This window comes from Neoarius graeffei, chromosome 17 (genome assembly GCF_027579695.1).
Source record: "Neoarius graeffei isolate fNeoGra1 chromosome 17, fNeoGra1.pri, whole genome shotgun sequence".
NCBI classification, from domain to species: Eukaryota; Metazoa; Chordata; class Actinopteri; order Siluriformes; family Ariidae; genus Neoarius; species Neoarius graeffei.
In genome coordinates, this window is record NC_083585.1 from 48,593,248 (window position 1) to 48,608,842 (window position 15,595).

At 40.5% G+C, this 15,595-nt stretch overlaps 1 protein-coding gene across 2 annotated transcripts in view; it reads left to right on the top strand.

Moving 5' to 3' along the window:
• fxyd5 (FXYD domain containing ion transport regulator 5) overlaps positions 1–15,595 on the top strand; it is a 48,654-nt gene that overhangs the window by 26,168 nt on the left and 6,891 nt on the right. For both annotated transcript variants that reach the window (XM_060897687.1, XM_060897688.1), the window contains one exon: positions 4,866–4,911. In XM_060897687.1, coding sequence (XP_060753670.1) covers positions 4,866–4,911 — 46 coding nt within the window. The remainder of the gene's footprint in view (positions 1–4,865; positions 4,912–15,595) is intronic.

The window sequence follows — 15,595 nt, forward strand, 5'->3', positions numbered from 1 at the left end:
GTTCAATTTCATTATTTCCGATCTTCTTTATTTAATGAAAATAATATAAAACAACTAGTTTTCACAAAATGTTTTTTGATAGTGCTCTTATTCCCTGACCTAGTGAATTAGCATGGGGATGTGATTTTGATAGTTTCCACAGCAATTTGATAAGTCGCTCTGAATTAGGGTGTGCAAAATACTGTAAATATCATAAAATAAGCAAGTTAATGTTGACAATATATTATACTGTGCAAAAGTCTTCGGCACATGTAAAGAAATGTTGAACAAAAATGGCTTAAAAAGTAATGAAATGAAATGTTTCAACATTAAAAAAAAATACTATAAACAGTAAACAGTAAGCCATAATAAATGAAAAGTCAGTATTTGGTGTGAAACGACCCTTTGCTTTAAAAAAATAAATGAATAAATAAAAATATACATATCTCATTATCTCTAGCCACTTTATCCTGTTCTACAGGGTCGCAGGCAACCTGGAGCCTATCCCAGCTGACGACGGGCAAAAGGTGGGGTACACCCTGGGCAAGTCGCCAGGTCATCACAGGGCTGACACATAGACACAGACGACCATTCACACCTACAGTCAATTTAGAGTCACCAGGTAATCTAATCTGCATGTCTTTGGACTGTGGGGGAAACCGGAGCACCCGGAGGAAACCCACGCGGACATGGGGAGAACATGCAAACTCCGCACAGAAAGGCCCTCGCCAGCCACGGGGCTCGAACCCGGGCCTTCTTGCTGTGAGGCGACAGCGCTAACCACTACGCCACCGTGCTGCCCAATTTTCTATATTTCTGCATAAATATGATCTAAAACATAATCAGATTTTCACACAAGTCCTAAAAGTAGATAAAGAGAACCCAGTTAAACAAATGAGACAAAAATATTATACGTAGTCATTTATTTATTGGGGGCGGCACGGTGGTGAAGTAGTTAGTGCTGTCGCCTCACAGCAAGAACGTCCGGGTTCAAGCCCCGTGGGCAGCGAGGGCCTTTCTGCGTGGAGTTTGCATGTTCTCTCTGTGTCCGCGTGGGTTTCCTCTGGGTGCTCCGGTTTCCCCCACAGTCCAAAGACATGCAGGTTAGGTTAACTGGTGACTCTAAATTGACCGTAGGTGTGAATGTGAGTGTGAATGGTTGTCTGTGTCTATGTGTCAGCCCTGCGATGACCTGGTGACTTGTCCAGGGTGTACCCCGCCTTTCGCCCGTAGTCAGCTGGGATAGGCTCCAGCTTGCCTGCGACCCTGTAGAACAGGATAAAGCAGCTAGAGGTAATGAGATGAGATTTATTTATTGAGGAAAATGATCCAATATTGCATATCTGTGATTGGCAAAAGTATGTGAACATTTGCTTTCAGTATCTGGTGTGACCCCCTTGTGCAGCAATAACTGCAACTAAACATTTCCGGTAACTGTTGATCAGTTACCACACACTGGCTTGAAGGAATTTTAGCCCATTCCTCTGGACAGAACAGCTTCAACTCTGGGATGTTTTTGGGTTTCCTCACATGAACTGCTCACTTCAGGTCTTTCCACAACATTTCGATTGGATTAAGGTCAAGACTTTGACTTGGCCATTCCTAAACAGTAACTTTATTCTTCTTTAACCATTCTTTTGTAGAATGACTTGTGTGCTTAGGGTCGTTGTCTTGCTGCATGACCCACCTTCTCTTGAGATTCAGTTCATGGACAGATGTCCTGACATTTTCCTTTAGAATTCGCTGGTATAAATCAGAATTCATTGTTCCATCAATGACGGCAAGCCGTCCTGGCCCAGATGCAGCAAAACAGGCCCAAACCATAATACTACCTCCACCATGTTTCACAGATGAGATAAGGTTCTTATGCTGGAATGCAGTGTTTTCCTTTCTACAAACATAACACTTCTCATTTCAAGCAAAAAGTTATTTTTTGGTCTCATTCGTCCACAAAACATTTTTCCAATAGCCTTCTGGCTTGTCCATGTGATCTTTAGCAAACTGCAGATGAACAGCAATGTTCTTTTTGGAGAGCAGTGACTTTCTCCTTGCAACCCTGCCATGCACACCATTGTTGTTCAGTGTTCTCCTGATGGTGGACTCATGAACATTAACATTAGCCAATGTGAGAGAGGCCTTCAGTTGCTTAGAAGTTACCCTGGGGTCCTTTGTGACCTCGCCGACTATTACATGCCTTTCTCTTGGAGTGATCTTTGTTGGTCAACCACTCCTGGGGTGGGTAACTGTGGCAGCGGGGGCGTGGTCAAGCGTCGGTCTGTGAACGGAGGGCGGAGGCAGGGAAGGTAAGTGGCAGAATCACTACACCTGATGTTAGTTAACCTGTGTTTGTGTGTCTTCCCCAGTGACCGCGCCCTATAAAAAGAGAGAGCAGAGGAAGGGAGCTCTCTCCCCAACCAGACAACTGATGTGTGTGTGCGTGTCTGTGTGGCTGGGAGTTTGTGGACGACTGAAAAGTGTCACAATAAAGAGTTTTTGTAACTTAGTTCTGGCCTGCCGTACTTCTATGCTCCTGTCCCAGGTTTCGGCACCACTGTAGTACTTAGAGTGGGTGGGTGGAGCACAGAAGTATGGCAGGCCAGAACTGAGTTACAAAAACTCTTTATTGTGACACTTTTCAGTCGTCCACAAACTCCCAGCCACACAGACACGCACACACACATCAGTTGTCTGGTTGGGGAGAGAGCTCCCTTCCTCTGCTCTCTCTCTCTTTTTATAGGGCGCGGTCACTGGGGAAGACACACAAACACAGGTTAACTAACATCAGGCGTAGTGATTCTGCCACTTACCTTCCCTGACTCCGCCCTCCATTCACAGACCGACGCTTGACCACGCCCCTGCTGCCACAGTAACAATGGTCTTGAATTTCCTCCATTTGTACACAGTCTGTCTGACTGTGGATTGGTGGAGTCCAAACTCTTTAGAGATGGTTTTGTAACCTTTTCCAGCCTGATGAGCATCAACAACGCTTTTTCTGAGGTCCTCAGAAATCTCCTTTGTCCTTGCCATGATACACTTCCACAAACATGTGTTGTGAAGATCAGACTTTGATAGATCCCTGTTCTTTAAATAAAACAGGGTGCCCACTCACACCTGATTGTCATCCCATTGATTGAAAACACCTGACTCTAATTTCAACTTCAAATGAACTGCTAATCCTAGAGGTTCACATACTTTTGCCACTCACAGATATGTAATATGGGATCCTTTTCCTCAATAAATAAATGACCAAGTATAATATTTTTGTCTCATTTGTTTAACTGGGTTCTCTTTATCTACTTTTAGGACTTGTGTGAAAATCTGGTCATATTTATGCTGAAATATAGATAATTCTAAAGGGTTCACAAACTTTCAAGCACCACTGTAGTAGTCTCAGGTACAATGAGTGCAGTTTTATGTGGAAATGAGCTGTAGGTTTTACTGAGCATCTTACAGAACCAACCACAGTTCTTCTGGACACTTTGACTGTCACACTCGCTTCTTAATTTTGCACCAAAACCCAGTAGCCTTCATTATGTTTTCTTTTTTAATCTGAAAAGTGGTGTCTTCTGTAATATGCTGCTCAGATATAAACTTTTTCCCCTGTAACATTTAATTTTGTGCTGAAAAATGAACATTTGGAACTCTAAAATGTTTTTGTACTGATTAGATAACGTAGAAGTCATCAAATAGAAATTTAGAACAAAATATGTATCAAAAAAGAAAAAAATAGGGGCCAAAGACTTTTGCACAGTACTGTATTCGATATATAAAAGTGCTGTAATCCAGTAATACAAATGAATTATATGATATTAGGTTCATCACATCAAGGTTTACATTAGTTTGTATTATTATGTGTAAATTTACACTCGGGTACAGTACAATTTTTTTTGTTTGTTTGTTTTTTTCCCCAAATTTACAGGACTTTCATGAACAATTGTGAGGGGGAAAAAAAAATCAATCAATTTGTTTCCAGCATGATTTGTGAAGCTTTGTGTGAGAAGACATTTATCTAGCAGTTCTGGAAGAAATCAATTGTTTTGTGGAGGACTAAAACATTTTGTGATGTTATTGGAAAATAATCAACTTTTGGATGGTAACAATGACTCTGTAGTACATCGGGCTGCATCACACCACCCTGTAGCCGATTATTTTATTTTAGTACTATAACAGCAGTCCAAGTATTTTATTCAATTGTTATCATTTTATTGTTGTAAGTCAGTTAAATGTTAAATAGAAAGATGATTAGGCCCTAAATGAATAAACCTGTCGTCACTGTATGCAAAAAGCACAAAGTTAAAATCCATGAATAGGGATCTCCTGAGTGCCTGAAGAGAAAAGTCTTCTTTCTGTCACTGGGAGATAGTGAGTGGATGTAATCTAAGAGAGAAAAAATGGCCATGTTGTCTGTGTGCAAGTGGCAGTATTAGTTTCTCCTGTCAATCAGAGTGACATGAGATAATCATGGGCCTCTATGAGCTCCTGTATGCAGAAGAGAGGAGTTGGCACTTTGCTCTGAGCATGTTCAGAAGATTGGAGGAAGAATGTGCTAGCCTTCATCCTTTCCAGCTGGTAGCTGTTCTGTTATAGGGGACAGCTCGTGGGTGGGAAATAGGAAATGATCAAATTGGAGAGGGAAAAGTGGGGATGAGGGAAATAGGAATAGCAGGGTTGTGTTTTTCGAAAAACAAAAATGATATCTGACTTTAGTCAATTCATTAACTTTATCTCACTAATTAACTGAGAAGGCCAAAAATAACACTGATTAATATAGCAATAATTATGGAACTTTTTTTTTCACTTTTCACAAAATTTCAGTGTGAAAATGCTCATTTCTTTTATTTGCTCTTTTTTAAATTTTTATTTTAATTTTTTTTTTGTAAACCAAGGTGGGAAAATGAAATGTCGCCATCGTTGTCGCACAGGCAGAGGAAGGTAAGTGTGACCACCTTGTTTGTGTGTGTGTGGGGTGGGGTGGTTTTTTTTTTTTATTTTATACACCTTCGTTCAAAAGTTTGGGGTCACCCAGACAATTTTGTGTTTTCCATGAAAAGTCACACTTTTATTTACCACCATAAGTTGTAAAATGAATAGAAAATATAGTCAAGACATTTTTCTGGCCATTTTGAGCATTTAATCGACCCCACAAATGTGATGCTCCAGAAACTCAATCTGCTCAAAGGAAGGTCAGTTTTATAGCTTCTCTAAAGAACTAAACTGTTTTCAGCTGTGCTAACATGATTGTACAAGGGTTTTCTAATCATCCATTAGCCTTCTGAGTAGGGGTCGACCGATAATCGGCCTGGCCGATATATCGGGCCGATATTCTGCATTTTTAGGGTTATCGGTATCGGCCATAATTTCCACCGATATGCCGATAACATGCCTTTTTGCAGCCATTTCGTTCCTAACGCGACTGTCACTGCACGTCCTTTCCTGCACTCGCCTCTCTGAGTTCAAGAACACGGTCCCGCCCACTACATCTGATTTGTTTGGCACAAGAGATATAGCCAATCGACACGTGTAGCTAAACGCTGTGAACTGTTTCAAGGCGGCCGTATGGGCACTCGGGCAGAAGCAGATCTCACTTCAAGGTAAGGACACGCTGCTTTTGCCGCAATAAGTCACAAACACACAAGTTGCAAAAGCACAACATCATTATATGTTTACATTCTTCATCTACTACTCGTTAAAATTGTCCATTTGCATCTGTGTAGCCAGGCAAACTTAGCTTACAGAAGGAAGCACCTGAATTAGCCTACAACCAACTAGTCTCACTGAAACTACATGTAATGTTGTCCATAGTAAGCAGTCCCCAGCATAACGTAGGCTGCAGTCATTTTTAAATCCCCGTCTGGAAACGTTGTGAATGTGTCAGTGGTTCTACTCAAACAGTAGAATGACAGCCATACAGAGAGGTGGTCAAGGGAAGATGAAATAAAACGTAGTGTTTGTGTTCTGTAGGCTAGCGCAAGCCTACTGGCTATTTGTTATGGTGATGAGTAAACTTCATGACGTGACTCGTGATCAAAAAGCGCATTGCACTTGTATATGTTAGGTAACTTTATAAAGCGCTATTTGAACATTTAAACAAGCCAGGTGTGATATGGTGCTAGTAGGCTGTGTAATACTGTAGGGAGTTTGTCAGGACGCTTGTTATGGGCTCAGTAATTAATTGTGTCGTGGATGCACACTTGCTTGGATAAACGGTAATGAACGAAATACATCAATTAAACTCTTGACTTAAATGTTCTTATGCTACTTCACATTGCACTGTAAGGTACTCCACTAGTATTTATAATTCTTGCGCAAGTGATTCTCCTCCCTAGCGCTTCTGATTCGTAAAGCGATATACTCTTAAAGGAGCAGAGCCGCGGCAATTTATGCAAAAAACAGAAACTGCCTCAGTGGACAACATGCAGAGCAACTGTGCTTCCTTCACTACAATATAATCCTCCTAAATTGGGAATATTAGGCTTGGGCATTAAAAGCATTAGAATGTAGATGGTTACTTGTTAAGTTGTTACATAATAGGGAGTGATAGCCTACTTTATGTTTGATTTTACTTTTTAAAAAATGCTGCAGGCAGCTCCCTACACTTGATTTGTTATTTAAAAACTACTTGAAGTTGGTAAGTCTTACTTAGTTCTTAGTGTAAAAGGATCCAGAGTGTATTTTCATTTATTTTCCACTGAAAATGGTGAGCTGTAATGTAGTAGGGAGTGATTTTATTTTTTTATTGGTGAATATTTTTTTTATTATTATTTTATTTCTCATTTTATTCTAACTAATGTTTGACTTTATTGTACAAATGCTGCTGGCATCTCCCTGCACAAAATTTCACGTTCAATTTTACAATTAAACATACATTTCATGGATATGAAGGTCTGTGTCAGTGTGTGCTATGTTTAATTTCATGTGAATTATAATGTTTACATTTATTGGTTGCACATATCGGTTATCGGCATCCCAATTCCATAATAATCGGTATCGGCCCTGAAAAAACATATCGGTCAATCCCTACTTCTGAGGCAATGAGCAAACACATTGTACCATTAGAACACTGGAGTGATAGTTGCTGGAAATGGGCCTCTATACACCTATGTAGATATTGCACCAAAAACCAGACATTTGCAGCTAGAATAGTCATTTACCATATTAGCAATGTATAGAGTGTATTTCTGATTAGTTTAAAGTGATCTTCATTGAAAAGAACAGTGCTTTTCTTTCAAAAATAAGGAAATTGCAAAGTGGCCCCAAACTTTTGAACGGTAGTGTATCTCAGTGAGGACCAAATGTCCCTACAAGTATAGGAATGCCTGACAGTTTTGAGCTTGTGGTGACATTTGTATGGTTGTACGTTTTGGAGTTTTTAATTTTTTTATTTGATTTTTTTTTAATAAGAAAAAATACTTACATTAAAAAAAAGCTAAAATAGCCCCACACCAAATGTAACCTGAATGTCAAGCAGGCTAATTGTAGTGTTTGTACTCTCCACTAGGCTCCAGTCTTTTCTCTGTAATGCCACAGGAGAAAGAGCCTGTCAAGAACTTGACTCTTTGTGTGTTCAATGTCAGCATGTAGTATGCTGCTTTTCTGTATAGTGTAAACAACTGTTTGGCAGAACACAACAATCTTGTTGCTCCCGTAGCTCAGAGCATGCATTTTGAAGAAAATAAAAACATTTGAAAACATTTTCATTCAGCAATTATGAACAAAACAGGCCTGAGTTTCCCAAAAGCATCATAGCATAAAGATGATCATTAAATGAATCGTTAAATCACTCCTGTGGAGGACGGCCCCATATGGACAGTTGCAAGTCACGCTTGGAAGATGCTCTGGACGCTTACAGTAATGCTTTTATGGTTGAGGACTCCAGTTGACTTGCTAAGTTTAGGACTGCAGTTGTCATGAACAGTTTTGCACTCAAGTTTCCATCCGTGAAGAGTTTATAACATCAACAAAACTGACTTCATGTTAAAACTGTTAAAAATGTTATCACGTTATCTGTTATCACCCAGATGAGGATGGGTTCCCTTTTGAGTCTGGTTCCTTTTGAGGTTTCTTCCTCATGTCATCCAAGGGAGTTTTTTCTTGCCACCGTCGCCACAGGCTTGCTCATTGGGGATAGACTAGGGATAAAATTAGCTCATGTTTAAAGTCATTAAAATTCTGTAAAGCTGCTTTGTGACAATGTCTATTATTAAAAGTGCTATAAAAATAAACTTGACTAAATGGTAGAGCGAGCAGCACAATGAACACTCTCTCCTAGTCAAGATGTTCTTAGTGTTAAGAGGCTTTTGGGAAACCCACCCCAGGTAGCAACACAAACTTCGTAAAAATATATATTTGTCCCAAATAGATAACAATCAGCAATATGTTTAACATTAAATAAAAGGTTTTGACTGAATATTTGCTGCAATCATCTCATCTCATTATCTCTAGCCGCTTTATCCTGTTCTACAGGGTCGCAGGAGCCCATCCCAGCTGACTACGGGCGAAAAGCAGGGTACACCCTGGACAAGTCGCCAGGTCATCACAGGGCTAACACATAGACACAGACAACCATTCACACTCACGGTCAATTTAGAATCACCAGTTAACCTAACCTGCATGTCTTTGGACTGTGGGGGAAACCGGAGCACCCGGAGGAAACCCACACAGACAACATGCAAACTCCGCACAGAAAGGCCCTCGCCAGCCACGGGGCTTGAACCCGGACCTTCTTGCTGTGAGGCGACAGCGCTAACCACTACACCACCGTGCCGCCTGCTGCAATCATGTATAATTTAATTCATTTTATTGGAAGTGTTAACATTACACTTGATTCTCATATTCAGATCCTTCAAAACAGTTTGATTAATTCAGTCAGATGTGTTAAATTAAGGAAAGCAAGAATAAAGGAAGAGTAATGGATTAAAAACTAGCTGGTATAAGGTTCTACTACAAAGAGCATGACTGCATTTTCCACATAATACATCAGAGTAACAGTGATAAGAAATCAATTGGCATTCCTAATGATCTTGAGTTTTATTCCATCAGCAGAAATTCTACAAGCAAATCCACTTGTCCTCTGTCTGTCCCTGCAGTACTTTGATACATTTCTGTTTTTAATGGACATATATGAACACTGCTAGTGGCATTTATTAAACTAATTTTGTACCTGTGCAGCTGATGGTCTCAACAGACATGGCTTGCTTATTGTTCGTGTGACAGTCACTTAAAATTATAATTGATATGTAACTGAACACCAATTTTTTGCTTGAATTGAACAAATAACATTCTAAACTGGGACAATTATACAGTGTCTTGCAAATGTATTCATCCCCCTTGGTGTTTGTCCTGTTTTGTCGCATTACAAGCTGGAATTAAAATGGATTTTTGGGGGGGTTAGCACCATTTGATTTACACAACATGCCTACAGCTTTAGAGGTGAAAGTTGTTGTTTCACTGTGACACAAACAATAATTAAGATGAAAAAAACAGAAATCTGGAGTGTGCATAGGTATTCACCCCCAAGTCAATACTTTGTAGAGCCACCTTTTGCTGCAATTACAGCTGCAAGTCTATTGGGGTATGTCTCTATTAGCTTAGCATGTCTAGGCACTGGGATTTTTGCCCATTCCTCAAGGCAAAACTGCTCCAACTCCTTCAAGTTAGATGGGCTGCATTGGTGTACAGCAATCTTCAAGTTATGACACAGATTCTCAGTTGGACTGAGGTCTGGGCTTTGATTAGGCCATTCCAAGACATTTAAATGTTTCCCCTTTAAACCACTCCAGTGTAGCTTTAGCAGCATGTTTAGGGTCATTGCCCTGCCGGAATGTGAACCTTCAAACCATCAAACCTCTGGCCGACTCAAACAGGTTTTTCTTCAGAACTGCCCTGTATTTAGTGCCATCCATCTTTCCTTCAGTCCTGACCAACTTTCCTGTCCCTGCAGATGAAAAACATCCCCACAGCATGATGCTGCCACCACCATGCTTCACTGCAGGAATGGTGTTCTCAGGATGTTCAGTTTGCGCCACACATGGCATTTCCCATGATGGCCAAAAAGATCAATTTTCGTCTCATTTGACCAGAGACTCTTCTTCCATGTGTTTGGGAGTCTGCCACATGTTGTTGGGCAAACTCCAAACATGTTTTCTTAAGCAATTGCTTTTTTTTTGGCCACACTTCCATAAAGCCCCACTCTGTGGAGTGTATAGCTTAAAGTGGTCCTATGGACAGATACTACCATCTCCGCTATGGATCTTTGTAGCTCCGTCAGTGTTATCTTTGGTGTTTTTCTTGCATCTCTGATTAATGCCCTCCTTGCCCTGTCTGTGAGTTTAGTGAGTGGCCTTCTCTTGTCAGATTTGTAGTGGTGCCATATTCTTTCCATTTTGCTATAATGGATTTAATGGTGCTCTGTGGGATATTCAAAGTTTGGGATATTTTATTACCCAACCCTGATCTATACTTCTCCACAACTTTGTCTCTGGCCTGTTTGGAGGCTCCTTGGTTCTCATGTTGCTTGCTTAGTAGTGTTGCAGAGTCAGGGTCCTTCCAGAACAGGTTGATTTATACAGACATCATGTGACAGATCATGTGACACTTTGATTGCACACAGGTGGATCTTTATGAACTAATTATGTGATTTATGAAGTGAATTGGTTGGACCAGCTCTTATTTATGGGTTTCATATGAAAGGAGATGAATACTTATGCACACTCCAGATTTCTTCTTTTTTTTTTCATTTTAAGGCCACACCAATTTAATTAGTTGGTTCTCTGATTTTTTTTCAGGAAAAATATGAAGCGAGCGGGCGAAATAAAAATAAAATTTAAAAAATGCTCTGATGGTAAAATTAGCGGTGGAAATAGACCAAACAATCCAGGCAAACCAGTAAACAGAATTTCAACATACCTGTCAAAGATTTTACGCTTCTGTTCGCTGAATATCCTAACAATCACAGGCTTTGTAGGATTCCCCTCCACAGGCATGTTTCTTCCACAAGTCTTTATCTAAAGTGAAAGGGGCAATTTGAGTGGTTTTCGGCGTCATGTGACCTCACGTCATGTGACCTTTTCTGTTGGCGGGAGTTTGATTTCGATTTTATTTTTTTTCATTTTGCATTTTTTTCAAGCGGCAATTCCGAGAACCAACTAATTAAATTGGTGTGGCCTAATGACTGTTTGTGTCACAATAAAACAACAACTTTCACCCTTAAAGCTGTAGGCATGTTGTGTAAATCAAATGGTGCTAACCCCCCCAAAATCCATTTTAATTCCAGCTTATTACGCAACAAAACAGGACAAACACCAAGGGGGATGAATACTTATGCAAGACACTGTACAAAGATAAAATTATGTTCCTGGGATAGGCTCGGGGTCCATGGTGACCCTTACCAGGAATTAGCAGATAGTCTCAGTGAATGAATGAAAATATTCATACAACACTGGTAGATATTATGTATGTCAAGGCTGTTGGTTCTATCAAATGAAATTCAGCTAACAATTCGACATGTAATTTTGAGACTCACTGTTTTTAGAATTGTGCTACTGAGCTACAGTACTTAACTACATTTGTTTTTATAGTTGATGGATGTTTGTGAAGGTGGCACGGTGGTGTAGTGGTTAGCACTGTCACCTCACAGCAAGAAGGTCCTGGGTTCAACCCCAGTGGCTGACAAGGACCTTTCTGTGTGGAGTTTACATGTTCTCCCTATGTCTGCTCCGGTTTCCCCCACTATCCAAATACATGCAGGTTAGGCTAACTGGTGGCTCTAAATTGACCATAGGTGTGAATGTGTGTGTGTGTGTGTCAGCCCTGCGATGACCTGGTGACTTGTCTAGGGTGTACCCCACCTCTCGCCCATACTCAGCTGGGATAGGCTCCAGCTTGCCTTCGACCCTGTATAGGATAAGTGGCTACAGATAATGGATGGATGTATGTTTGCGAAATAAATGTTCTCACGAATTGTGACAATTACAGCGGTTCCACTTGGATGATGAAAATTCGATAATGTGACTTGGCAGGTGATCTCATTGCTAAATTGTTTGGAAGGTCACTGAACAAGCCTTTCTTTGAGAACATGTTGTCTCTGTAGGCACCTTAATGATATTTATGAGACAAAATCATGGCCTTTCAGAGCAGTCAAATATAAAAAATTAAGTTAACAGTTTACCAGTGTTCATATGATGTCTGGTTGACACAGGCAGGCAAGATAGGAGTATAAGGCTGTCCATACTGTGTGGGGAAAAAAAAAGAGGCAATTGTGTCATTTGAACAATGTGAGGCAGAGATAATAATATGCTCCACAACCTTTTCAGAGTCTGAGAGATTGAAATGATGCTAAAATACCAAATCAGCATTTATCATTGTAGTAATATGAATGCTGCTTTGTCCTTTCTGTGCTGCCGAGGACCTGCTGAACTACATTTAACTATCAAACCCATAATTCGCAAACCTGCCTCCATGAATTAGTGGTTGGAGAATATTGAGATTTTAATAAGAATAAATGGAAGTAAATAATACATAATAAATAATAATGTCTTGGAGTACTTTATGTTCCTTTATGTGATTATACATAATTAGAATTGTTTCATGGACAGGAGTTTTCCCTGCCTGAACCATCAAGGTTGACTGGTAAAATATATTGTATCTCATGTTGCTTAGCATGCATTCTATTCTGACATGACATACAGTACTTAAAGGGCTGATGACACGAACATGACTCTATGCAATTTCTTAAATAAACTATACAACATGGCAAACATGTTAGATTTCTGTTATAATTACGTGAAAAGAAGCTGTTGTTACGCGAATATCCAACTTTTAATTGCACAGAGCAAGAAAACTGGGTCCGTGGCTCGCGGCCATGCTGTGACGTCAGCGGAAGAACACGCTGCGGTTCACTGGCTGTTCTACTCAATGGAAATTGCGCATGAAAACGCCAGTGAACTCTCTAGCTCTTCCTCTTCTGGGAGTCTAGAATTATGTTGTGAGTGGGATAGATCGGAAGAATCAAGTGATGACAAACACGGGTGCATCCAACTGTACAGGTTTGAACCTGTTACTGTGCAATCTGAGAGCGACTCCGACTCCGAGATGGACAGCGGACAGGCAGACAGCCCAGCATTGAACACCACAAGGTTGGATAACAAGGATTGGTACTGTAGGTCAACCCGTATTTGTTCAAAATGTTACGGAATCAATATTTTAATATTGTGTATTGTTGTCTTGCATGTGTAAACACTGCTTATATCATGTAAGCCGTATGCTACACTGAATACATAGTTCCTAATGGAGCATGCAAACGGCTAACATAATAAGCTTACGACTATGCCTGATCCGTGATACATTTAGGATAATATTGGCAGGCACGTCTTCTAGTTTATGGCTTCTTAGTTTTATCCTTGAATGAAGCAAAATATTTGATAACCTACATCAGCATAAGCAAATGACAATCTGTAGCCTACTTGTCTGGCTAAGTTAGCTTTCCCTCAGTGTTTGCTTGGAGAAACAAGCTTTCACAAGCAAATACATGACTGATATCACGCCGACTTTATGATTACATTTATGATTATCATGAATGTGTACTCTATGATGTGTACTCTATGAGCGCTCTGGAGCGAGTCACTTCCAAGATGGCCGTGCAGACCGCACGGTTACTATTTTTAGCATCATGTCGGAGCACTCTATAGCTCTACGTACCTTTATCTTATGTCGTTTCTCAACACATGTTCTGACAGTTGGACTGTCTCTGGAGGAGTCGCCTTGTCCCAGGCGACTGCTGGATCCGGCATAGCTACTAGTAGACCCCCTCCGGAATACTGTAGGCACTGCTGATGGTAGCAGCACACGTTTGTGCTGAACTGAACACCCAAGAGATTCCTTTAAGCTGGGAAGGGTGTCAAAACAATCCAAATCGAAGTGTTCAGAGCACAGGACGGATGTTGGTGAGGGCTCCCACTTGTCACGAGTGCGCCTGACTTGCTTCACCCACTTCGCATGCAGCTCGGGATCTCTGGGAAACTTGAATAAACTTACCCCATCCTTGTGGGTTTTGGAGCAAAAGCCGGCAACACAACGCAAAGGCATAATAACTATATATATATATATATATATATATATATATATATATATATATATATATATATATATATATATATAATATAAAACCCCAATTCCAAAAAAGTTGGGACAAAGTACAAATTGTAAATAAAAACGGAATGCAATAATTTACAAATCTCAAAAACTGATATTGTATTCACAATAGAACATAGACAACATATCAAATGTCGAAAGTGAGACATTTTGAAATTTCATGCCAAATATTGGCTCATTTGAAGTTTCATGACAGCAACACATCTCAAAAAAGTTGGGACAGGGGCAATAAGAGGCTGGAAAAGTTAAAGGTACAAAAAAGGAACAGCTGGAGGACCAAATTGCAACTCATTAGGTCAATTGACAATAGGTCATTAACATGACTGGGTATAAAAAGAGCATCTTGGAGTGACAGCGGCTCTCAGAAGTAAAGATGGGAAGAGGATCACCAATCCCCCAAATTCTGCGCCGACAAATAGTGGAGCAATATCAGAAAGGAGTTCGACAGTGTAAAATTGCAAAGAGTTTGAACATATCATCATCTACAGTGCATAATATCATCAAAAGATTCAGAGAATCTGGAAGAATCTCTGTGCGTAAGGGTCAAGGCCGGAAAACCATACTGGGTGCCCGTGATCTTCGGGCCCTTAGACGGCACTGCATCACATACAGGCATGCTTCTGTATTGGAAATCACAAAATGGGCTCAGGAATATTTCCAGAGAACATTATCTGTGAACACAATTCACCGTGCCATCCGCCGTTGCCAGCTAAAACTCTATAGTTCAAAGAAGAAGCTGTATCTAAACACGATCCAGAAGCGCAGACGTCTTCTCTGGGCCAAGGCTCATTTAAAATGGACTGTGGCAAAGTGGAAAACTGTTCTGTGGTCAGACGAATCAAAATTTGAAGTTCTTTATGGAAATCAGGGACGCTGTGTCATTCGGACTAAAGAGGAGAAGGACGACCCAAGTTATCATCAGCGCTCAGTTCAGAAGCCTGCATCTCTGATGGTATGGGATTGCATTAGTGCGTGTGGCATGGGCAGCTTACACATCTGGAAAGACACCATCAATGCTGAAAGGTATATCCAGGTTCTAGAGCAACATACGCTCCCATCCAGACGACGTCTCTTTCAGGGAAGACCTTGCATTTTCCAACATGGCAATGCCAAACCACATACTGCATCAATTACAGCATCATGGCTGCGTAGAAGAAGGGTCCGGGTACTGAACTGGCCAGCCTGCAGTCCAGATCTTTCACCCATAGAAAACATTTGGCACATCATAAAACGGAAGATACGACAAAAAAGACCTAAGACAGTTGAGCAACTAGAATCCTACATTAGACAAGAATGGGTTAACATTCCTATCCCTAAACTTGAGCAACTTGTCTCCTCAGTCCCCAGACATTTACAGACTGTTGTAAAGAGAAAAGGGGATGTCTCACAGTGGTAAACATGGCCTTGTCCCAACTTTTTTGAGATGTGTTGTTGTCATGAAATTTAAAATCACCTAATTTTTCTCTTT